At 41.3% G+C, this 23,567-nt stretch overlaps 1 protein-coding gene across 2 annotated transcripts in view; it reads right to left on the reverse strand.

The window, feature by feature from the left end:
• Positions 1 to 23,567, reverse strand: part of GNPTAB (N-acetylglucosamine-1-phosphate transferase subunits alpha and beta) — a 76,519-nt gene that overhangs the window by 2,458 nt on the left and 50,494 nt on the right. For both annotated transcript variants that reach the window (XM_008527456.2, XM_070600411.1), the window contains exons 8-20: positions 21,136 to 21,297; positions 20,549 to 20,728; positions 20,186 to 20,356; positions 18,543 to 18,666; positions 17,019 to 17,222; positions 15,243 to 16,351; positions 12,661 to 12,860; positions 12,221 to 12,440; positions 11,399 to 11,512; positions 8,385 to 8,470; positions 8,031 to 8,129; positions 4,326 to 4,493; positions 1,054 to 1,144 (exon numbers count right to left, since the gene is read on the reverse strand). In XM_008527456.2, coding sequence (XP_008525678.1) covers positions 1,054 to 1,144; positions 4,326 to 4,493; positions 8,031 to 8,129; positions 8,385 to 8,470; positions 11,399 to 11,512; positions 12,221 to 12,440; positions 12,661 to 12,860; positions 15,243 to 16,351; positions 17,019 to 17,222; positions 18,543 to 18,666; positions 20,186 to 20,356; positions 20,549 to 20,728; positions 21,136 to 21,297 — 2,928 coding nt within the window. The remainder of the gene's footprint in view (positions 1 to 1,053; positions 1,145 to 4,325; positions 4,494 to 8,030; positions 8,130 to 8,384; positions 8,471 to 11,398; positions 11,513 to 12,220; positions 12,441 to 12,660; positions 12,861 to 15,242; positions 16,352 to 17,018; positions 17,223 to 18,542; positions 18,667 to 20,185; positions 20,357 to 20,548; positions 20,729 to 21,135; positions 21,298 to 23,567) is intronic.

Consider the following 23,567-nt stretch of genomic DNA (forward strand, 5'->3'; position numbering starts at 1 on the left):
CAGCTAGGGTCCCTCTCCTTCCCCATGGCAGGCTAGCGCACAGCTGACTCATAGGTTCCTCACTGGACGCCTGTTCTAAAAGCAGGTACAGTCTTTTAAAGATTTTTTCCGAAGATTTTACCTGCCAGGAACAATGACAACAAATATCGAGAACAAGATTTCAATCCTCTGGGAAGCAGATGAAGGTTAAACTGCAGTCCTGCCCGCCTGCCCAATCTCCATTCCTGAGTGTCCCTCCCGCTGCGGCAGACGCCCAGGCACCGTTTGTCCTAAAGCGCTCAGCACTTCAGCTGCCGCCTCCTCCTCCTCCTCCCCCGCCTCCTCCTCGGTGTGAGTTTCCCATAAGTGACAGCTACAAAAGCTCCACTCAGTCACTTGGACTGGAGGCTGAGGCAAGGTCCACTTGCCCCTCACAAGTCTGGTCAGCCCAGACACTGTTCCCTTCCTTATTCCTTCCTTTTTCTTCAGAGCATTTCATAGCTGCAGCCTATTAAGGATTCTCTTATCCTTCTCTTTTTACCTCACAAATCTCCCTCCTACTTCTGGACCCTCAGTGGAAGGAGGCTGTGTGTGTGCCTGCCTGAGAAGAACTCCCAGCAATTCAGAGGAATTGAGAGGACATGTAACAGTGAGACTATACCAGGCACCGTCTACAGACCAGTGGGAAGTCTGAAGATAAGACACGCAGTCACTTTTAGAAAGGTTACAAGGAAGAAAAAATTGGAGACCCATAAAAAATTAGTACCAGATGAGGATTCTAGGCCTGTTTTTGGTTAAAAATACTTAGAGTTTTTCAGTTTTAGCTTGAAGTCTGCAAGTTGATCTACTGAGTTCCAGGTAAAAAGAATACTGGTAATGAATTTAGAAGATAGATGAATAACAGGCTATTATGCTTGCTGCCTGAACATATGAAATCTATTTGACATACTGACATGAGCTATAAGCGAATAAAGGAAATTAAAATTTTCTTTGTGAGTTTATATCATTTTCTAAAGAATGAGATGCTAATATCAAGAAATAGTGTGATCTCCACATAAAATATATAAAACTTACCTGTTCAGCAAAAAACGAGAATATAGTAAATATAATCAATGTTGCTAGTACACAATGAGTCCAAAACTTCAATTTGTCTCGATATGCTCTCCTGTTCAGAGAGAAGGAGGCAAATAAGTAGCTCTCTGAATGGGTTCACTGTCATGAAAGTTATTTAATGTATTAGTTTAGCAAAAACAACACGTGAAACACAAAAACATTATCAGGAGGCAATTCTAAAATGTTAACACAATACACATTTCCAATGTGAGTTCAGATTTTTCATTTTATCATAGTAAATATTACATTTGAATTCGTAACAGTTATCTAGGCAGAAAAGAGGACTTAAGAAAATTACTTCTGGCATTTAAACAAAAGCACTCTTTCATTCATTTTTATTTTTTCATTCATACTGATTTATTCACTCAGTCACTCAATAAACACTTCCTGTGCCTACGGACAGATAACAAGGTGAAGTCTATGCTCTGAAGTGCTCACAAGCCTGGGCAGTCACTGGCATGCAGACGACTAGCCATCACACAAGATGGACAGAAATATATGTTAACAAAAACAAAGTCTTGTAGAAAAACTTAGAGACACCGGGAAAGCACCATAGAGATGGTGACATTTCATTTAAGCTGTGGAGGGAGGTGGAAGCACTGGGCTGAGAAAGGGAATGAGCAGCAGCAGAGTCAGAGCAGCAAGCTGCAGAGCTGAACGAAGTCCGGCACAGCGGCATCGGGGAGAGCTACGCCAGGGGAAGGCCGTGGGCGTGCACTGTAGCTGTTCTGGGAAACCATGCAATGGGGTTTGGACATAACACTGCAATGGGAAAGTGGATGAAACGACAGGCATGTGTATGTGTCACAATCAAAGTGAAAATGGTGGCAATTTGAATGATGAATGTCACAAGCAGGTAATGAGACGCAGGCCGTCAAGTTAGTCCAGGCATGAAAAAAGAATGAGGGGCAGTGGGAATGAAAACAAACACCCAACTGAGGAGACATTCCAAGAGGAAGATCGACTGGACTTGGAGACAGGATACTGGGGATAAACAGAGGCAGTATCGCACAGTTTCCTCATCTGTAATTTGGAGTAATGAATAATTTTATGAAGACTAAATAATGCTTAACGTAAGGCTTGGAAGATACGCTAATAACTACCAAATTCAGGCCTCTGTGCTGTTTTAAGTTCTCATTACAGCGTCTGGTAGTGGATGTCTCTACCCTGATCAAGTCATGTGTTCAAAATGGTAGTCTCCCACACTCTGCTCTTCTTCCTGTATTTCCTACATCTATTAATAGGATCACAACCAGCTCAGTTAGTTATAATGTCTACAGTGTCATTCAGAATCTTTGTGTAATTTAAACAGCTAAGAAGCCACAGGCTGGAACACAGCTAATGAGATGCCCCAACAACCAGAGATCCTATAATAGCTGGAGGTGAACCAAGCTTCCCCCAGCTACCAATCCACTGAGCACCTACTATGTGCTAGGGAGGCACCAGGCCTCAGAGAACAAGAAGACATTGTCTCTGCCCCTGCAGAGGGCTCAGTGTCCACCAGGAGAGACAAGCACACCGGACACACTGCTGTACAGTGCCAAAAGCGCTGTACCCAAGAAAGGGGAACAGGAAGAAAGCCAATGCAGGACACCAGGGACAGGTGACAGGGGACCCAAGAGTGCAGTGTCATGGAAGGAAAGAGAAAAAGAAAAGTTTCTAGGAAGTGGGGCAGGGTTGGTAGGTCAGCAGGGAGAGATGATGCAGAAACTGAGCAGAACGAGGGAAAAGTAGCCCAGATCAGGGAACTGCAAAGACCCGCCCACACCTGATTTGTCTCACTTGTACGACACAGAAATCAAAGTCCTCTCCAACTACTCTTAAGCCCACTCCTTTCTTACTCAGTTAGGCCCTTAAAGGTAAATTCAGTCACAAACTGAGTTTGGGGGGGTGAACACTTGGAACCACCCAACAATCTTTTTCCTCTGAGCTAAAGGACAGTGAAAATGGTGAAAAGCCATTCCTTGCCATTTCTAGATGACAAGACCCATGCTTTAGTAATAATTTCTCCTTATGAAAATAAAAACATATAGCTATTAGCAAGAGACATGCTAATTGTCTCACTTATCCAACTCCAAGTTGACAGGGTCTGCTAATTTCTTCTCTAAAATCTCTCCCAATTCTGTCTACTGCTTTCTCTTTATCCCCTGAGCTGTGTCCTTGGTTCTTACCTTGACTGTCTGATTCTAGGACTACTGAAATGCTTATTACTTGTCTCCCCGCCGCCAGTTCCCAGACGACACTGCCTCACTCCAAACAACTTCCTCACCAGCCCAACCCCCACACTACTGTTAGTTATCTTTCCAAATCATGAAGTCTGATCACAACAAACATCTAAAAAAATCCCTCCTGGGGAGCCCTATTCTCTAAAGAAAAAAATCTAATTCAGATAACAGCCCTTTGCAATCTCTCCTTTCCCTCTCCATAGCACTCTTTGATATCTCCGGGCCTTTGCACATGCCATTTCTTCCACCAGGAATACTCTTTCCTACCTGGAAAAGTCCTTTTCATAAATCAAAACCAAACCCAGTGTCAGCTTCCCTTAAGAGAATTAGCTGCTCCCTCCTCCATACTACAATAAGCATTGAATCTACTATGGCACTCTGTATCACAACTGTTTGCCTGGCTTCTGTCTTCCTGAATAAACTGTGAGCACCTCAAAGCCTAGTACCATATTCCCTTCATCTTTGTATTCCTAGCACCTGGCAAAGGGGAGCAAGGGGGCCAAAAATCTTCCTAAAGTGAAAGATAAAAATATCTTTATAATGAAGTGTTGGAAATGGTAGTAAAATAAAAAATGTAGGAAACAATACAAAGCAGCTTTGGAATATAGTAGAACATGTGGAGGGTTGGGAATCAGGCTGGATTTGGCAGTTATCAGCTACTTCGCCTTGAGAAAATCACTCAGCTTCCATTACCATGTTCTCCTCTGTAACATGCCAATAACACTATCTTTAAATGTAAAGAGTAGAATAAATGGATTGCCCAGCAGTGTCCGCCATATAGCAGGTACTCAAGAACCAGGGTAGCTACTCTGATGGCAGTGATGACAATGAATAAGGCTCAGATGTGCTCGGCAAGTGAGCTCAATAAAAATCATATTTCAACTACGAAGCTCAATACAAACTATAGTGTATTTTGACAAAGAAATTATAGAGCAAATAACACGTTAAAGAAATGTCATCACTATGAAAAAATACACACACACACGTCTATGGAACACGCGGACTTACCATTCCTGCAGCTCATGCATATGAAGGAAACGGTTTCGATACTCTCGTGGCAGCTCGAACTGGGATGGTATGGGGAACATGGATTCATAGAAGTCCCTGAGAACAGCCTTCACTGTCTGGGCATCTTTATGATTGTGGTCAATGTTGTCATTCAGGCAAACAAACTTCCTGGAAATTAAACAGAGACCCAGGGTTATTGGTTATCACAAGGACGATCCTGGCCTAACAAAGGAAGAAAGGTGGGTTCCAAATATATTTTGAATGGATTTATATCCCAAGTTGTTAGATTTACTGATAGGATTCTCTGGGGGAGTAATGTTTCATAAAATTTTTCTTTGGATATTCCTCACCTGTAAAACGAAAAGAACTAGGGAAGATAACCTTCCAAGTGCCTTCTAGCTGTAGGAGTAAATTAATTTAATGATTTCCGTTTAGCACATCCCCAATTAAGTGCTCCATAAATGTAGTTAACTGACTGGAGCATTTTGTTGGCAGCCAGGGAAAAAATCAGTTAAGTACCTAAAACCAAGTGCTCTGAACTGCGAGTTATATAGCTAAGAAGAGTCACGCAGATAACTGAGACAGAGACGGTGCCCTGTAGATATAGATTCTATGAGTTTGATGACTTCTTCCTCTTATGTCTCCAGCCAACCTCTAGGATGCTAGAGTTCTGTCAAAAAGCAGACGACAGTGGTGCTTCTCTACCATTTCAAGTTCCCTTCAAGGCAGAAGTCACTAAACTGAGGGCCCATTAAAAGGGTAGGTAGGGATAATACCAACTTTTGAAGTGTACTTGATAAAATTTAAAAAAAAATCAAAACTTAAATCTAATAAAGCTCTCAGGTCCAGCTATCAACTGACAGGAAATACAGAGGACAAAGGAACAAGTTGGACAACTGGGATACAATCAGAGAGGTCCAAAGTGCAGGAAACCTACAGAACAGATAATCGGATTTCTTCACATACACATGCAAAAAATTATATGGTTAAAAAAGAAAGAAATGGAGGGGAAACTTATCGACTTAATAGAAATTTACTTATACTACTTCAAAACAACAAACTTAAAAAACATATAAATGCTTATAAAAGACAATTGGAGAAATGTGTACACTACCCGATAGTTTTTATCATATTAAGATTTTACAGATAAAATATAATGTCTGAGATTTACTTAAAAATAATCGGGAAGAGGTAGTGAGGGAGTGGGTGCATTTAGATGAAACAAGATCAACCACAAGCTGGTTCTTATTGAAGATGAGTGATGGGTATGTGAAAGTTCATTATCCTGTCCGTTCACTAAACTTGGGGACTGCTTTAAATTAAAGGACACTGAAGAAATATGCCAACTAAATACAACGCATGAGCCTCGACTGTACCCTGGATTGAAAATAAGCAAGCAAAAAATAAACAACAGCTATAAAGGGCATGTGGAACCAGCTGGGAAATTTGAATATAGACTATTAGATGGTAATACTTAGTCAATGTTAAGGTTCTTGGCTGTGTGTTAACGGTCTTGTGGTATAAAGGAGGATGACTATTTTAGAAGACATAAGCTAAAATAATTAGAGGTAAAGTGTCTGGATGTCTGCACTAATTTTCAAATGTTTCAGGAAAAAAAACAAAAACTAAACCTGTGTGTGTGTGTGTGTGTGTGTGTGTGTGTAGACAGATGAAGACAGAGATCAAGCAAATAGAACAAAATGCTGACAATTTAAAAATCTGGGTGAAGAGTTTATGAGATTTACTGTACTATTTTTTCAATTTTTCTGTATCTTCAAATTTTTGAAAAGGTTGGAGAAAATTGAAGAAAAAAGTGCATGTGTGAGACAAAGGGTGTGTGTGGATACAGGGTAGCGAAAATAAACCCGGCTCGGGGCCCAGCAAACACTTCCCTCTCCTTCCAAAGAGAACTTGCACTTTGCTCAGTATTTCTTCCCCCATGAGCTGACTCAAAGGGAGGTGACCCCCACCCTTAACCCAGAGGCAGCTCCCGACTAGTGTAAGCAAATCCCTCTCCTTCAGAATGGGGGCACAACACATGACACAGAGAGAGAAGCGATCCCTTTCTGCCTCCGGACGTGCTGTGTCTGCAGGGACACGAGGAACTGCAAGGGCTGCCCTATCTCCAGGCTGGGGATGAAGCCAACACAAGCAGGGGGGCAGCAGAGCCGAGGCGGTGAGTGGAAGAAAAGCAAACCTGGATACTGCCTATGCCAGAGTCCTCGTTAATGGGACAAACCTGTCCTTAAAGTTTAAGTCAGAGACTGGTTTCCACTCCTGACTCACAATGAGCCCCCCTAAAAGCAAAACAAAACAAAACAAACAAACAAGAGTTACAAATGGTAAAATCTGTTCCGGGTCACAGGAAGTATCAGGACTGGCAGACACTGCTGGAGAAGCCTGGATTGCCATGTGTCTTTTTAGTAAAACCCTGTCCCTTTAGTACCAGAAGATGTCTATGAATTCTCTCACCCAGCAACTTTCAAACTGGCATAAAGACATAAAAGTACAGGGTACAGGTAAAACCTGTAAACTCTCAGATGGTATTACTGCAGATCACTGACGCCTGAGCGAGCATATCGACAGGACGGGGGAAGCAAAAAGCAAATACTGAAACTGGTTCTTAAAGTTATTTAGGAAAACCAGAGCAGGGCATTCCAAGCAGAGGGAAGAGCATGTGCAAAAAAGCTGCAAGCTGGGTGATTACTAATTATTATGGCTTCTGTGTTTGCCTGGCTTGGAGGAAATACCCGTTATTTTGTAGGAAATAAAGTATTTTACTGAATTATTGAATAAACTAAATAAGCATTAAAGACATTTTTATTTTTATTAAAATTCCAATTTCTGTCCCACCTCAACAAGAATGCATTCTTAGGAAAAAAACTTGACTTTAAAATATCTAGAAACTTTACATCTCTGATCATTTATATAATTAGATTCATAATTTAAATGAGGAGAAACTGAAGACTTCCAAAAGCATTTAAAAGACTCAGATGAAACGTATTCAATTTTATATGCCATAGTCTTTCAGGAAACAGATGAAAGAACTATCTCCCACTAAAGTCCAAAACTCAAAAATGCAGACTTTAATCAATTTTATCAAACGATGTAAGGTAAGTGTTAGGGGGCCAGGCTGGAAAGTGTCAAGGCTAATGTAAACCAGAACAGTTATTCATCCCCAAAGAATGACTGGAGTTTACTGGGTTAATTTTCACATTTATGGTAGCATTTCTTTTTTCCTCAGAAGCTAATGTGAACTATGAATTGCAAAGATAAATGTAACCACTAAAACAACTTTTCTGGAAGCAGCTTTTTAGAAACGCTGTGAGAGTCCCAGCTGTCTGGCTTCACATCCCTCATGATGCAGTCCGCCCCTCAGTCTCACTGAACAGATCGTGTCACCATTTCTTAGAAGTTGGTACTAGTCCCTCTGCAAGGAAGGACCCCTATCTCAACGTGCAGCTCCTTTCTCTCAGTCAACCCCCGGTTCAAACATAACCTCCACCGTTAGGCATTTACATCTGCTCCAAACAGAAATAAGTCACTCCCTTCTTTCCAGTCCTACTATCTTGTATTCATGTTTATTTGCATGATTAAAGATAATTTTTAAAGCTGTAGGAATTCTCTGTACTTTCTGTTCAACTTTGCTGTGCATCTAAAAGTGCTCTAAAAAATAAAGTTTATTAATTAAAAAAAAACCAGTACCTGGGGTTTTTTCTTATATCATCCAACTGGCCAACCACATGAGAAACATTGGTACGAATCATTTTAAAAGCAATTTCTTCTTCTCCCATGATTTCAAACCTAATTATCAAAACATATTTAAAGAATTTAAATATTTATGTGGATATGAAACAAAAAATTTCATTAAGAAAAGCATTTTATAAGACATAATGGACTTAACATTCAAAGAATGACATAATCTTTCAACATCACTAAAGAAAACAATCTCACATAGAATTTAAAAGAATGATTAATAAACTATTGGAAAATTATGAAATACTAGACTTTTGCAATTATTCTTAAACTAAACAAAGACAAAATGTATCTACTACTTACCTGTATTTGTTTTTGTCTTTATACGCTTTGTGGATTTTATCAGTTACTGCTTTACAGTTGGTTACCAGACTTTTAGTGACTGGGGGCTGTGAGAAAATACAGACATTACTTTAGGGCCAAGACGCGGGTGGCGGCAGTCAGTACTGTCGAGTGGATTCTGACTCCTAGCGACCCGTGCACAGCAGAACGAACAAAGATCCCTGCTGGTCTTTTCACACCATCCTCTCCCCTTTCAGTGCTGTATCAGATAATGCTCTGTTGCTGCTCTTCACAGGATTTTCATGCCAACTTTTTCTTAAGTGGGTGGCCAGGTCCTTCTTTCTAGTCTGGAAGCTCCACTGAACCTGTCCACCATGGGTGACCCTGCTGGTATTTGGAAATCCTGGTGGCAGAGCTTTCAGCATCACAGCAACACCCAGCGACCACAGTATGACAACCAACAGACAAGTGGTGTGGTTCCCTGACTGGGAAATGAACCCAGGCCAAGGTGGTGAGAGCTGGAAATCTTAACCACTAGACCACCAGGGCTGGCTAAAACTAGGGAAAAGCAAGTAAAATATTCACCTCAGGTGCAAAATTTAAGGGAGTATCAAAAGACTCAGTAATCAAGATGAATATTTTAAAAAATCAAATTGACAGACTGTGGCCCATAGACTAATCACCTGCTTTTGTAAGTAAAGTTTTATTTTAATCACACATTACTACACGCTACCTGTTAAAACAGTTTCATAAGTTAATGTTATAATATTTTTCAGAAAGAAAATAAATTTCTAACATAACCTATAAGGAACTATATCATACTCATAGGCTAACTTGTCATTCTTACAGTCTAATTAGAAAATACTTTTATCCTATGTGTAATCACAGTTAATTATGGTAATGAAGCCAACACCTTGGCTAAGAGTTCACTGGAGTAACGTTAACTAGTGCTGCCAGTATAACTGTACTTATGCTTTAAACAGTTTACTTGCATGAGCTTCACGACTAACTTATAATCATTAGTAAGGCAGCCTTACTTAATTTTCAGCATGCAAAGGATATTTGCTGATTCTAAATCTCATGCCAAAAATCTGGCAAACACTAAAATATTATTCTGTTAATGAACAAAGATATATACATTTCAAAAGAAAACTAAAATTCCTCAATATTCTTTCACTGTGCCTGTAACAGGGCAAGATGAAGAACTGTTTTCTATGCGTACAGCATCTTCCTTAGAAAAGAACACACTTCTGCAAGTCCCATATAAGCGCAAGGGTCTGGTAACTGTAAAGTCTTACTGGAACCTGAAGCTCACAAGAGAAAGAAAAGTAGGGCAGGAAAGACAGACAAGCGAAAGGACAGATGTGGAAATCCAGGTGGTCAAAAGGGCAGTCTTGAGTGAGAGCTAACATAGGCCACGCCACTAGCAAAGCTCCCTGAAGCCTGAGCTGAAGCCAGTGGCCGCTAAAGCAACCGGCCAGCACAATCACCATACAGTCCCGGAGACAGTGAAGACCAAAGAGGGCTGCTTAAGGAGACAGGCTGAGGGGACGGTTGATAAGCCTGGCACACTTTCTCCTTTCTTCCTCCTCTGTCCTAGCCACGCTCTGGGGTTGCCCACCAAGAACATACCAGAAAAGGCAAGTGAAGGTGGCTTCCCATGAACCCACAACTCAGAACTAAGTCTCATTCTCGACCTACTGATTCATCCCTGCTTACCCCACTAGAGCAAACTCCCTTAGGACTGACATCAGGTCTTCTTCCTCTATTTACCTCAACTTGATTGATTTCGCAGTTTTACATTTTAGCATATTTAGAGAATTGGCTTTAAGTGGCACACGTCTACATACTAACCCACGACATATGCTAAACTAACCAACGTGCAATGAGCAATGCTTAGAGTTTGTCTACATGTTCCGACAGCTGCTCTGCTGACCTCTCTCACCAATGGCTGCCACTCGTTACCCAGTGTCTCCTCATGAGCAAGCCTTCACAGGGCTCTCCGAGAACACAAGTGAGGAACACAGTCCCTGACATGTACAATGAAAGCTAAATGAATGATTTCCTTCTTCCAGGAATCAGATTTTTAATTGAGTTTATTATTTTCCTCTGCATTCATTTATAAGTCTTATCTGCAATCAATTATAAATTATTTATATATGACTTGAATATTTGCATGATGTGTAAATTTTTAAAAATAATTTTATTCTAATTATGAAAGCAAAAGCTATTCATTATAGAAAATATGGAAAATACTAGTGTGAAAAAGGAAATTAAAAACTACCTATGATTTAACCTACTGTCACTTCCATTACTTTTTGGAGGTAGGTATGTGTGTGAGCGTGTGAAGGTATTTGGGGATTTTCCACAGTCCAAATCATACTGTGTATGTGGTACTATCTATTTTTCCCCACCTAATCTTATTTTTTAAACATTTTTCCAAATATCAGTAAAAACTGACTGTAAGCATCACATTAATGTCTGTATTGTACCCTTGTTCCATCAATTCTAAATGCATATTTTTTTTTACATTATTCCTCTGAAACTGGGATGAATCTTACAATCAACAGTCTTCCAATCACTTCAGCCAAGTGGCACTCCAATGTAGCTATATGCGCACAATCCACTGCCCCTACTGTTAAGACCAACAAAGTGCCAGTATCCAAACAACTTAGCTTTGATGCAAGATGGTATTCCACCTGATGACTACTTCCTTGGTTAATGTTTAACCTCAGGATTGTTCTCCCAGGCCAGTGAGAATGCTGTGCACTATCTTTCACCACCCTTAGAGAACAGGATGTCTGCTTATGGAATATGAGCAATTAATCTCAATATTAGCATAACATCCATCAGGGAGAAAAAAGATATTCCAAAGTAAGACATAAGTGTTTCTAGATTATCTGTGCTACTACTTTCCACCAAACCCCTATAAACATACAGCCTGCTTCTAGTTTTTGAAGTGCTATAAAAAACAGTCTAACTAACACCTGGTAAGGATATACCTTCTGTTTTAAATACAGAACCATGCCACTTACCAGATTGGGATCATAGTACGCTTCCTGAGTTGGTGGAATGTTGTTTAGCTGAGTGATATTAGCAGGGAGCATTTTCGAGCAATTTATTAACATGTGTTCCAGACCTGTCAAATCCTAACAGAGAAAACCAAAAGGATAAACCTGCTATGTACATTACAAGTAACGACTGTGAGCTTAAAACTAAAAATTATGCAAGTCTCCAAAATTTGTTTAAATATTATCTTCAAAGAGAGTTTGATTATATGATTCTTAAGATAAAGACACCCTAAAAAGAGCAGAATGAGACAATACAGACATAAATATTTCATCTTTGTCTCAAAGTAGACCATACTGGAGTGCGAGACACCATTTCACATCAGAAGGTCCGGGGATCACCACGTGGGACGCCCTGCAGCTAGATTCCTCGGCGCACTCTCCGTTAGTGGGCTTCCTGCTCTTGGGACTAGTGAACGCCACCATGGAGGGGACCGTGCAGCACCATGGGTCTGGCCGAGATCTCCAGTCGGCCACACCTGCAGCCCATGAATGAACTTGTCACAAGAATCTTATGTGCAGATACAGTCTGCCTCTTCTCCAGATAATATAATAGCAATCCCCACAGAAAGCCTCAAAAGAGGAATCTCATAAAATTCGACCTTCAAGTTTGGTTTTAATTCTGGCACTAAAAATGGACTAGCTACAAACACCTTCATTAAATATTAAGAATTACTTTTACTTGGATTACATTGAAATATGGAGGGGCAGAAAGAGAAAGTATCAAAATTAAAAGTTTCATTTAAAATGTCACAAGGTTTAGGGGGAAAAAACCTAACAATACAACACCTGCAAACTTAATGGCAGGTCGTGGATTCTGGTAGCCAGTGTTCGGATTTCTCTGTCAGATAGGACACCAGATTGGTCTGTATCAACTTCATCAAAAACCTGAGATATATTCAGTGGCTGAACTGCACTCATGAGATAATAAAAGTAAGAGAAGGCAAACTGCATATCCTCAGAATGGCGCACTTTGTGAAATGACGTCTTGTCAAATTCTTCAGGGAACCTGTCCAATAAAACACATAATGAGCTCTGGATATTCAAAATATATACAGTACCTAACGTGTGTAGTTAAAAACCTTTTCCCTTCCCACTTATTTAGATGATATACTCAACATGTTAGTCATCAAGTATTAGAACCGTAAATTTAGCACAGCAAAGATGTACACTTCAAGCAGCCTGAGCTCTGAGCACACGCAAGCAACTCAGACGCGACAGAGACTTACATATCTTGTAGTTCTTGCATAACTATTCGGTCGATCATGTGAGGCATGTGTGCAGGGACTTTCCGAGACGTGAATCCAAACTTGCTATTTAGAATTTTATTTACATATCGGAGGGAATCTGCAAACGTATCTTTTAGTTGCCTCCCAGTATGTTTGCTATCAGTAAAGTATGCCAATTGCGTCTTCAATGACTCTTCTTCCTGAAACGCAGCATTATGTTTAGTGCACTGGGTACTCTGTTAATAAGAGATAAAGGTAGTTTTATATAATGTGATAGTAACTGTCCCTAACTAATTAACAGTCACTAACTGTCCATGAGGGGCAAATGAAACGAGCACTAACAGGTCACTTTAAGGATCCTAAGAGCAGGACTAAACTGAATCTCAGAGAAAGTGTCACCAGCACTGGCTTGAGAACAAGAGTTGGGTGACTGAGGCCTATTTATAGGGTGTTCTTCAAGGACTAGTCATCGACCATGAGGTTTCATAGCCAACCCAATGCAACATTTCAAAATTTTATTTAGAAATAAATTTGATAGTACTTTCAATATCAAACTATTTCCGTCGGTGACATCAAAGCAGTACTTGAGTTTTGAACACAATGATTAGAATGCAAAATTGGTTTCCCCATATAATATTGTTAACATAATAATATATTAATGAACCCTATCAAAACCACTAAGAGGCGAAACTGAATGAATGGGCAAAGAATACGAGCATACTTTAAAGAAGATGAAATATTTTTGCTTGTCAAACTGACAAAAATTAAAGGGACTGATAACTGGTGTGGGTTAGCCTGTGGAGAAATAAGCGGTCTTGTACACTGTGGAAGTATGAAGCGGTGCAACAACACTTTAGAAGGACGTATCTAAATTTTGTATGGACCACATCCTTTAACGTAGCAATTCTACCTACAGAAATAAAAACTTCCTCAAGAGTAAGATGTATGTACAAGAATCTTTACTGCAATACTACGTATTTGTAATGGAAAAACACTGGAAGTAACTGGCAGCTCTTAAGAAGAACAACGGCACTGACCCAGGCAGTTTGCCTACATACCAATAAAATCAAAGGGCAACTCAAAGCAATTTATGTACAGTGTAATTTCCCTGTTGCACAACAGAAACTAGATCATTTATATGTTTGTATATCTATAGAAAAATACTGGAAGGACACCCACCAAACTATTTGTAGTGATCATCTCAAACAGGGAGATTAAGAAAGGAAGGAGAGAGACCTTTCTCTTGTATACTATATATATATATTTTTGCATTGCTTGCAATTTTTGCCACTAGCCTAAAGTGCTTTTGTAATTTAAAAAAAAGGAGAGAGGGGGGCCGGCCCAGTGGCGCAGTGGTTAAGTTCGCACGTTGCGCTTCAGCGGCCGGGGGTTCGCGGGTTCAGATCTCGGGTGCGGACATGGCACCGCTGGGAAAGCCATGCTGTGGTAGGCGTCCCACGTATAAAGCAGAGGAAGATGGGCACGGATGTTAGCTCAGGGCCAGTCCTCCTCAGCAAAAAGAGGAGGATTGGCGGCAGATGTTAGCTCAGGGCTAATCTTCCTCAAAAACCAAATTTTAAAAAAAAAAAAAAAAGGAGAGAAAAGAGGGGAAAGTGAGGAAGCAAACCTAGGCAATAACCTGCAGTCCCTCACTCAACAATTAGTAAATGTCTAATGGCCAGGTGCGAGACACTTCCCAAAGACAATGAGAAAAATAAGACACAGTTCCCCTCCTCATGCTCTTTCCCCCAGCCTACCATCCACTTATGGCCGTGCTTTCTCCACTATCCAGCCTGGACCACAGGATTTTTCTTGGTCTGTTAACTCCTACTCTCCCTTCAAAGGTCAGCTCACAGGGCACCTCCTCCTGGATGCCTTCCCCAATATCTCTAGGCAGAGTTATGGAATCTTCCCTTTGGACTCCTTGTCCACCCCTCAACAGACATTCGTCACATTGCTATAATTATCTGCCCACAAATCTGTCCTCTCAACCTGCTCTGAGCCTCCACAAGCAGCGACTACATTCTAATCCTCTTGCACTCCCCAGCAGTTAGCCCGGTGACCGCACTTGGGAGATGTATAAATGACACCAGGCACATGGGGGCCGTGGTATTGGAGGCAGAGCACTCCAACTGTGAGGCTTGGCTCACACTGACTTGCTATTGTGATGTTGGGAAAACGAATGGCACCTGGATTTTTCAATCAGTAAAGGTGGAAAAACATCCGATCTGCCTCACACAATGTTCACAAAAGCAGCTGTTGAAATCTCAACATGCCAAGTAAGCAAAAGATACCATCCCTGTTCCACCACTTCTCAGGGTAGCCCTGGCTGAACCCCTCGCTCATTCACACTAAGGCTGTTTCCTAAAGTGCAAAATGCAGATAACAACAGTCCATATACTCGTGAAGTATTTTTATTGTTAGGGTTATTGGGACAATTAAATGAAACCATGTAAGAAAAGCATTTAGTTCAGTGACCGGCAGAGGGAAGTACAGAATAAATGAGAGCTATTATTATATTATCATCACTTAGAAGGCTATTTTTCCTGAGCATGGGAACAAATAGGCTGGATGTAACTTACATCAAGAAGATCTTGGAAATACTTTTTTTTCTCCCATGGCAAAAAGCCCAGGTAACTGTCTGTGTAATGTTGCAATTTTCTTCCAGGTAAGACTTCATTAAGACCTATGTCATTTTTAGCATTTTCCTCCATTCTGTTTTTCTCTTGTTCTTTCCCTGTGATTTTCTTTTCTTTTGACACATGGTTTTCCAGTGGAACAATCAGAGATAAGAACTTTTCTTTTGACAGACTTCCACCTCCTACTTTTTGGGTCTGAGTTTCAGATCTAAATTTTTCTTTGGTTTTCAAATCTGTGGGTGGATTCTGACTCTGGTTGTGGCCATTCACTTTTACTGTCACTGCTGGAAAAGTCAACCTGTTATCTAATCTCTGAGAGGCTCCTAAGCTGTCCGGCAAGATGTTTTTGTGAATCTGTTTTTCTGGGGTGGCCTCCAAACTGTCATTTCTTCCACCTGTCATTACAGCTTGATTTATTTTTACATCAGCATCCTGTACGTTCATCAGAAATGATCTCAGCAAGGCTGACTTGGACACGTTGTATCCTTTCACAGTGATGTCGCCACGTTCTAGCTGCAAATCCAAGTTACTGAGACTCAACTGGGCCTCTTTTGGGAGGAGTGAAATATTTACCAGGGGAATTTTCACCTCCTCTTGGAATCTCTCTGTGGTGTTCACATCACGTCTCTTGAACTTTGGGAAGCGTTTTTCTTCGGGAATATCCTCGAATAGGATTTCCGCCTCTGGAAGAAGTGTTATGGGGCTAACCAAATTTTGGTAAGATTTCTGGGTTGTAGAATTCAGTTTTGGTTCCTCTCTTGTGTCAACCTCTACTGTTATCTGTATTTTGAACTCTTCATCATTTGTATTTTGAAATGTAAGATTAAAATGTATTGTGGTCGCATTCATTCCACTGTGCATTATGAGATGAATGGTTTTCCACTTATTGGCAATAGAAGCGTGTCGAATTATTGGATTGTCACTATAGGCGCCTTCGACTCCTCTTTTGGCTATTTCAGCAAAGCTGAAGTAAGGCAGGCATTCACCTTTTGGAAGAACATAGTGAGTCTGGTTTGGGAGAAGAGTTACTTTATACAATTCATGAAAATGATCTAGAGGAAAAAACACAAACATAACTTTTAAAAAACTCAGCATTTTTCTCCCCTTTTCCTGTAATTCTTAGAGTTTGAGTCTTCACTTTCTAAGAGTTACTTTAAATTGACTTCAAAACAATGAGAAATTCTAACACAAGAGCTCCTGCTATGGGGTTCCTTTTCCTATCTGAAGCAATCACTTATCAACGTGGAATGCGGACTGACACACTAGAGAGACACGGCACGACTCTAGACAGCGAATTCCAGTGACAGACTTCCGTGATCTTGTCCATTTGAAAGAATACAACTTTCTGCCAAAATGGTGATAAGCTATCAACAAGATCCAGTATTCGAACCATCCTTACGTAATGAATTATTGGTCTTTTACTGTTTCCAAATTAAACCTTTACCATCTATTTTCAACTACGGTAAATCTGCTTAGTAAAAAGAAAAAATATCAGACTGAAACATAACAGGAAAAGATAGCTACTGTTAGTGTCTACAGTTTCATAAAGATCTACGTCCTTCTCTTACTTTTAACTTACAACTAGTTTAGATGCAAGGTTGGGAAAGGGACGCACAGAAAATAACTACTTTAAATAACAATAATGATCTAAAACCCTCTCTACGTATCAAGGATTTTTATCCCCTTATTCTCATTATGTTTTTATGGCAATAAATATACCTTGCCCACAGTCGCCAGCATCAAACCCACAGGACAAGACATTGCAGGCTTGGTCACAGAACTTATCAGCGAGCCAGGAATTCGCACATCCTTGATTACAGTAAGAGACACTGTTTATTCCTCCACCGAAATGCCAGGGCTGTCCGACTCCAATACTCCCGGTACCCCCGCCTCCTGCGACATAGCGACTCCCTCCACTGTTACCTGTAGAGGGAGGAGGAAAACGCAATCTTGCCGTGCTGATAATCTTGAAAGAAAGACACTTCCTTATTTCTTAATAGTGTTTGCAAGACTGATGTGTTTCAGTCAGAAAAGGTTCACCCCATTCTATAGTAGATTTCATGTAGCTTAAGAAAACAAACTGAAAAGGGGGCATCCCTTGACAGTGGACGGGGCACGGGGTGACCAGGCCTCGGCACTTACTAACTGTCCAGACCTCACAGGTGCTCAAGGGGTCATGTGCAGATGTGTACGGAGGAGCAGGGATGGGGGGGAGATTATTCTGAAGACTGCGACTGTCAGAACAGACAAAAACGTGTCCTACTAGGGGTGCCAACCTCGTTATCAAATGTTACCGCTCTATCAGGGGCTGAGTTCTCAGGACTGCACAGATCACTTTGCACGTCTGCCTTCTCTCCCTGCAGCTGCCTGTGTTTTTCAAAAGTGTGTCTGACAGATCTGACCGAAACAGAGCTTGAAGCTTTGTTTCCTCCAACACTCCACACTTTTCCAAATCTGTTTCCACACATGGAACATGGGGATGATGATATCTGCACACGTACTCTCTCTTTCTTAGGTGACTAAGAAATTCAAGTGGATAATACATAATGCTTTATAAATTCACATGCTTTATAAACTGAAAGGAAATAAATAAATGTGAAAACTTATCATCAACAAGTCCAAATATAAGCACGTAAGAAAGGGAGAAGAGATGCTGAGAAGTTTCTTTCTTTTGCATCCACTCTCTGACCCACAGCAATCTGCTGCTGAGAGCCATCGGCCAGGAGCTCCTACAAGAACAGTTTAGAGGGATTCTTGCTCTTGAGCTTACATAATTAAGGGTATTCCTGATTTTCATATTTTAAATAATAATAAGAGGCATTTTCAAGTGCAGGGTCAATGTGGGAAAAAAGCCCTCAACAATGGATAATATGAATAAACTGGGCCATATGGGGACACTAGTCATCCCTCCAGAGAGTTTATGATTACTGACTGACTGACGTGTTTTTTTGCTGAGGAAGACTGATCCTGAGCTAACATCTGCTACCAATCTTCCTCTTAACGTATGTGAGTCACCATCACAGCATGACCACTGACACACAAGTGGCGTAGGTCCAGGCCTGGGAACTGAACCTGGGCCGCCGAAGCGGAACACGCCTAATTTAACCACTAGGCCACCGGGGCTGGCCCTACGGGATTGTTTTAATACGTGAAAAATGTTTAGTCACTGCACATGTTCAATAATAATTAAGAATGGAAAAAATTCCACAAACATGAACAAATTAGATCTGAACACATCCTTACCAGAGCAATCCCCACCATCCCAATCACAGGCGGAATTATTACAAGCCTTGTCACAATAGCCGTCTTTAATCCAGGAACCTGGGCAGCCCTCAGCACAGTTTGGCACAGGCCACGTCAAATAAACCTATGATAAAACCAGAGAGAAAATAAAATGCTTTCAGGTTTCTGACACTTTTTACTCTCAGAAAGTGTCAGATTCCTTTAAATCTTTTAAAGAAATGAGGATTCCTTTAAAAAAAAAATTGAGTCTCTACAAAGGGCTATCATTTTCCCAGGGCTGTCTGTACTCCCTGGCACATTTTGCCTTAAGTTTGCTGCCCACATCGTAGTTCCCTAAGCCCCGCTCCGCTGGGATGCTTCCTGAGCACAGGACTCTTCCCCATCACTCGAGGAGAGCAGACGGGGGCTCAACGCGTGGATTAGTTTCTCACAGCATGGCCTTATAATCTAGTTTGAAATAAAATAGCAACATGACAGACTTAAATGCAAGCACAAAAGTGTGCAGATGGAAAGGATACCAGACAAGCCACTGCTTTTCTGTGAGAAGTGCCATTATCTCGTCTCAGGGCTGAGAAAAGTTGCAGATGAACTCTCAACATCCTCATCTCCATGCATAAAGCCCTGGCGAATTAATCAGCTCAGCAATCTGAGTTATGAACTTGCCTGCTTCCAAAGTGAGTAATAACAGTACATGGTTACTTTTTAAATTAAAATCATTTAAAAAAACACACTCCCCTTTAAAAGTCTCCACGCCTTTGCACATTCCATCTATTTGGAATGTCTTTCTTCATCTAATTGAGTCTTACTTGTTCTGCAAAGTTCACTTCAATTCAGATCTGAATTCTTCCCCATCCCTGTCTGATGTCTTCCTCCCCTGCTCCTACTCCTTAGCACACAGGGCACCTGCCAGCACAGAAATCACTGTACACAGTCACTGATTTTGTGTGTCTCCCCTGTCGAGCCACAGCTCAACTCTGCAGCTCTACAATCTAACACAAGGCAACTGAACCGAACAGGGGAACAGGAGAATGAGCACACTGGGGTGGCATACACGGCGAGAGAAAAAGTGGCTACCAAGTTGTATAACTTATAAGCTATGGTGATAAGTCTCCAACTTATCAACAAAGGCTTCTAACAATGCTACAAGGGTATTCCTATTTTCCCCACTATGCAGACAGGAAATACAGAACATCAAGCCATTGCCCAGGACTGTCCTAAACAGTTGGCTCCTGGGTCTGTGCTCACAACCACTTCTCCATCCTGCCTCTCAAAGCTAGAGACTGGCTGCCTTCAATGAAATTGCATTCATGTCTTTAAGCAGAAAATTGAGCTAACTTTCTATCTTGGGCATTTTGCTGACATCATTATCACGACTTTGAGTTTCATAGCAGTTTTGCTTTTTCTGCTGCTGTTATAGTAGAAAACTTTAGAGAGTCAGAGAGCTCTGGGTGTCTGAGGATGTAGGAAAGAAAGAAACTACTAGGAAGGAGTAGTTTCCTAGTAGTAACCCCCCTGGGCTAAGCACTCAAAAACGCTTATTTGATCAATCTTGAATATTGTAGTATGTATGCTGATTCCTGAGTTCCCCCTTATAACTTGTAAGTGACTTTCAAGCTAGGCATCCCTTCCTCTTAGGCACTTACCTTCTGACCTTTGGAGTGACTGTAAAAATCGTCTGGCCAGACATCCTTCCCAAACATGACATCATCATTCAGGTAAATAAACTTCTGGGACAGCCCTTCGATGCGATGGATGTGACTCTCAATAGCAGGTGAACTAAAGGTAGGCAAGTGGCTCAAATTTCGAAAAACATCCTTGTAACAAAAAACAAAAAAAAAAAAAAAAAAGGAGAAAAAGAGGAGGGATTAGAGTTTTTCTTGTTGCCCTTGTTTTTGGAAGGAAGGAAGGGAGGTGGAAATGGAGGTGAGGAGGGTGAACGGAATGAAATTAGGGATAAACAAAAGAACAGAAAGAGACAGAAAAGGAAACCACAGCCTCGGGTGTACCTGGTGTGTTACTATTGTCACTCGAGGATTATCAAGGTTCAGCCAGGATGGAATCTGCCCATTGGTGACAATGAAAATATTCCGAACCCATGGTGCATGCCTCTCGATAGATCGCAGTGAGTATCTTAGCTCTTCATTATCTTCAAAACGGCTGGCAGAAACGTCTTCATCTTGCTTAGACTGAGAAAAACATTGGCACATGAAGATGCAAAATATCCCTTAAATCATACCACCTCCTCCTCCCGTCTGGCCCCTGCCCTCTGCTCTCAGGGCGCTCTGGTGGACTTTTAAAGACCAAGTCCTACTTTTAAACTACAGAAAAATGCAAACAACTCAGCACATTTAAAATAACAACAGCAACACAAATACACAGCATTTCTTTAACATACTTTTTAGAAAAGGTTCTTGGATCTGATTCTATTTCACTTCAATTAATATTAACCAGTAGCAGTGGCTGAAAAATCAGAAAAGTTCCAATCAACTCATGTCTCTGCAAGTCCTCTTCCTTCTTCTAATATAGTGACTTATAAATCTTTAACACTCGAAACCCTCAATTCAGGTTTTAAAAGAATCTCTGATTCCCTCACCTGGCTGATGGCACTCAGATCCCATAATAAATACGCAGGACTTATGGTCAGTTCTTTTCCATCGATGGTCATGTTCTTCTTAGTCTGTTTATTCAGTTCTTGGAAATCTTTGGGGTTATTCAATTTTAGAAGTGCCACACTGGCCTCTGAATACAACTGCAACTACAAAGTAACAACAGGGTTACATATGGAAAAACATGTCTCAAAGAAGAGACACCTTTAAATTCCCAGTTTGAGCTTTAATCTCTAAATAGAATTTATATTAAATATATACCATATATAGTATCTATAAGATGTATATTATATAGAGACTAAAAGTTTCATATATAGGGGCGGGCCTGGTATCGCAGCGGTTAAGTGCACATGTTCGGCTTCAGTGGCCCAGGGTTCGCCAGTTCAGATCCCGGATGCACACATGGCACTGCTTGGCAAGCCATGCTGTGGTAGGTGTCCCATATATAAAGTGGAGGAAGATGGGCACGGATGTTAGCTCAGGGCCAGTCTTCCTCAGCAAAAAGAGGAGGATTGGTGGCAGACGTTAGCTCAGGGCTAATCTTCCTCAAAAAAAAAAAGTTTCATATATATATATGAAATAGCAAGCCAATATCACCAAAAAAAAAAGACAAACAAGCCAGACACATTTCCCAAATGAACAGAACAGAGCAGGTATTTAAGAACACAAGGGAGCGGTGGGGCTGTGGCCAACAGGACATCTCAGGACGTGTCTGGAAGGTGCAGCCACTCCTCAACATCCACAAGCGCCGGCAGATCTCCTGAGAGGCCAGGATCCCCTAGTGTTACATGAAATCTCCCAATTTTCCATGTTGGCTCAAACATTTTTAACTGTCATACATTCAAGCAAAATACATTTGGTCACCAGTCTGTGACCTTTGTTCTAGAATATTTCCAATCTGCTTATACTGGGGAAAACCCTGCAGTGCAGCTTTGCTGGGACTGGTGGACAGCACAATGGCCAGCAGGGTGTCCGCACAGCTTCTGCGCCCCACACCTGAGAGGAATGTCTTTGGCAAAGCTGCCTGAAGTGCTTCCACAGGAAAATCACCTTTTGGGGTAAAGCTCTCAACGCAATCATAAATCTAAGAGGGAACATCACAAACATCAACATGTTTTACACACACACTTCCCCGCCTCTACCAGAGCCCACACCACCCTTGATCTGTTCAATGTTCTAACTCTGCATTGTACAACTTTGGATAAAAAGAGGCTTTCAGAGCTTAAAAAAGGGGGGAGGATTGAAAACCACTATTCGAGGACAGCAAAATCTTTGTGCTGAACCGGCTCTTCTAACAGAGCTGGTCTCTTTCTTAATTTATAAAACAGAGCAAACACAAATTATTCTGGGCTCCTGCTGAGCTCTTGTCTATGCTACATGACTAGATTTAGCTCATCTTTCAGAGTTTCCTGAGGTTATGTCGGCCCAAACCTGGAGTTTAGAGTTAGAATTTCATTTACATCTTTCCCCCTTTTTATGACGTAGGTCATTAACTCTTACTACAAACTGGGTGTGGGTATATGTGTGTACCTACACACGTGTGTACTGTCTTCCTGACTGACTACTTTCTTTCACCTTGACGGTGCCTGCTCTCCCCACTGTCACCATCCCGCCTGGGTGTGTGGGGCAGATGGAAGGCAGGCCACGCAGGGCACATATCCTTCTATCTGGGTACCTAGAGAGTCTCAGACCCACCCCCAGCCTCCCCTGCCCCTACCCTCCCTCCCACCCTGCCTCCCACAACAGCTCCGAGGGCTCCCTGGAGTGCAAAAATCACTATTCTAGAATAAGCAAACGCAGGACTTCAATATTCTAATTTAATTTAAAATTTATTGGGAAAATACCCTTATCTTAATCTCTTCTATCCAAACTGCTTCTACTCTGAAACTCTATTTTGAAATGTCACAGATATTTTTGTAAGGTAACTATACAATAATTGGAAGAGAGATGAAAAGTAAAAAGCTTAAGGGAATGTTTACATGTATGAAAATGATTTTCTGCTACTGTAACCAAGTTGTAAGCGGTGAAAAGGGTGGGGATGAAGTACCCTCTGCTGGCCACTAGATGGCACCCCGATCCTTGACACTTTACTTAGTTATGCCAGAAGGAAGAGAGACGGGAGATAGTAAGGAAAAGCAGTTGTAGTAAGTGCCTAAGGCTGGAGGTCTTGGCTTGGGTAACTGCCTCCATATATAGCTTCTCACTTGAAATTATATGTTTATCTAAATACTTTAAAAGTTTCTCAGGGCCGGCCCAGTGGCGTAATGGTTAAGTTTACACATTCCACTTTGGCAACCCAGGGTTTGCAGGTTCGGATCCCAGGCACGGACCTACACACCGCTCATCAAGCCATGCTGAGATGGCGTCCCACATATAAAATAGAGGAAGATGGGCATGGATTTTAGCTCAGCAATAATCT

This window comes from Equus przewalskii, chromosome 29 (assembly GCF_037783145.1).
Source record: "Equus przewalskii isolate Varuska chromosome 29, EquPr2, whole genome shotgun sequence".
NCBI lineage: Eukaryota > Metazoa > Chordata > Mammalia > Perissodactyla > Equidae > Equus > Equus przewalskii.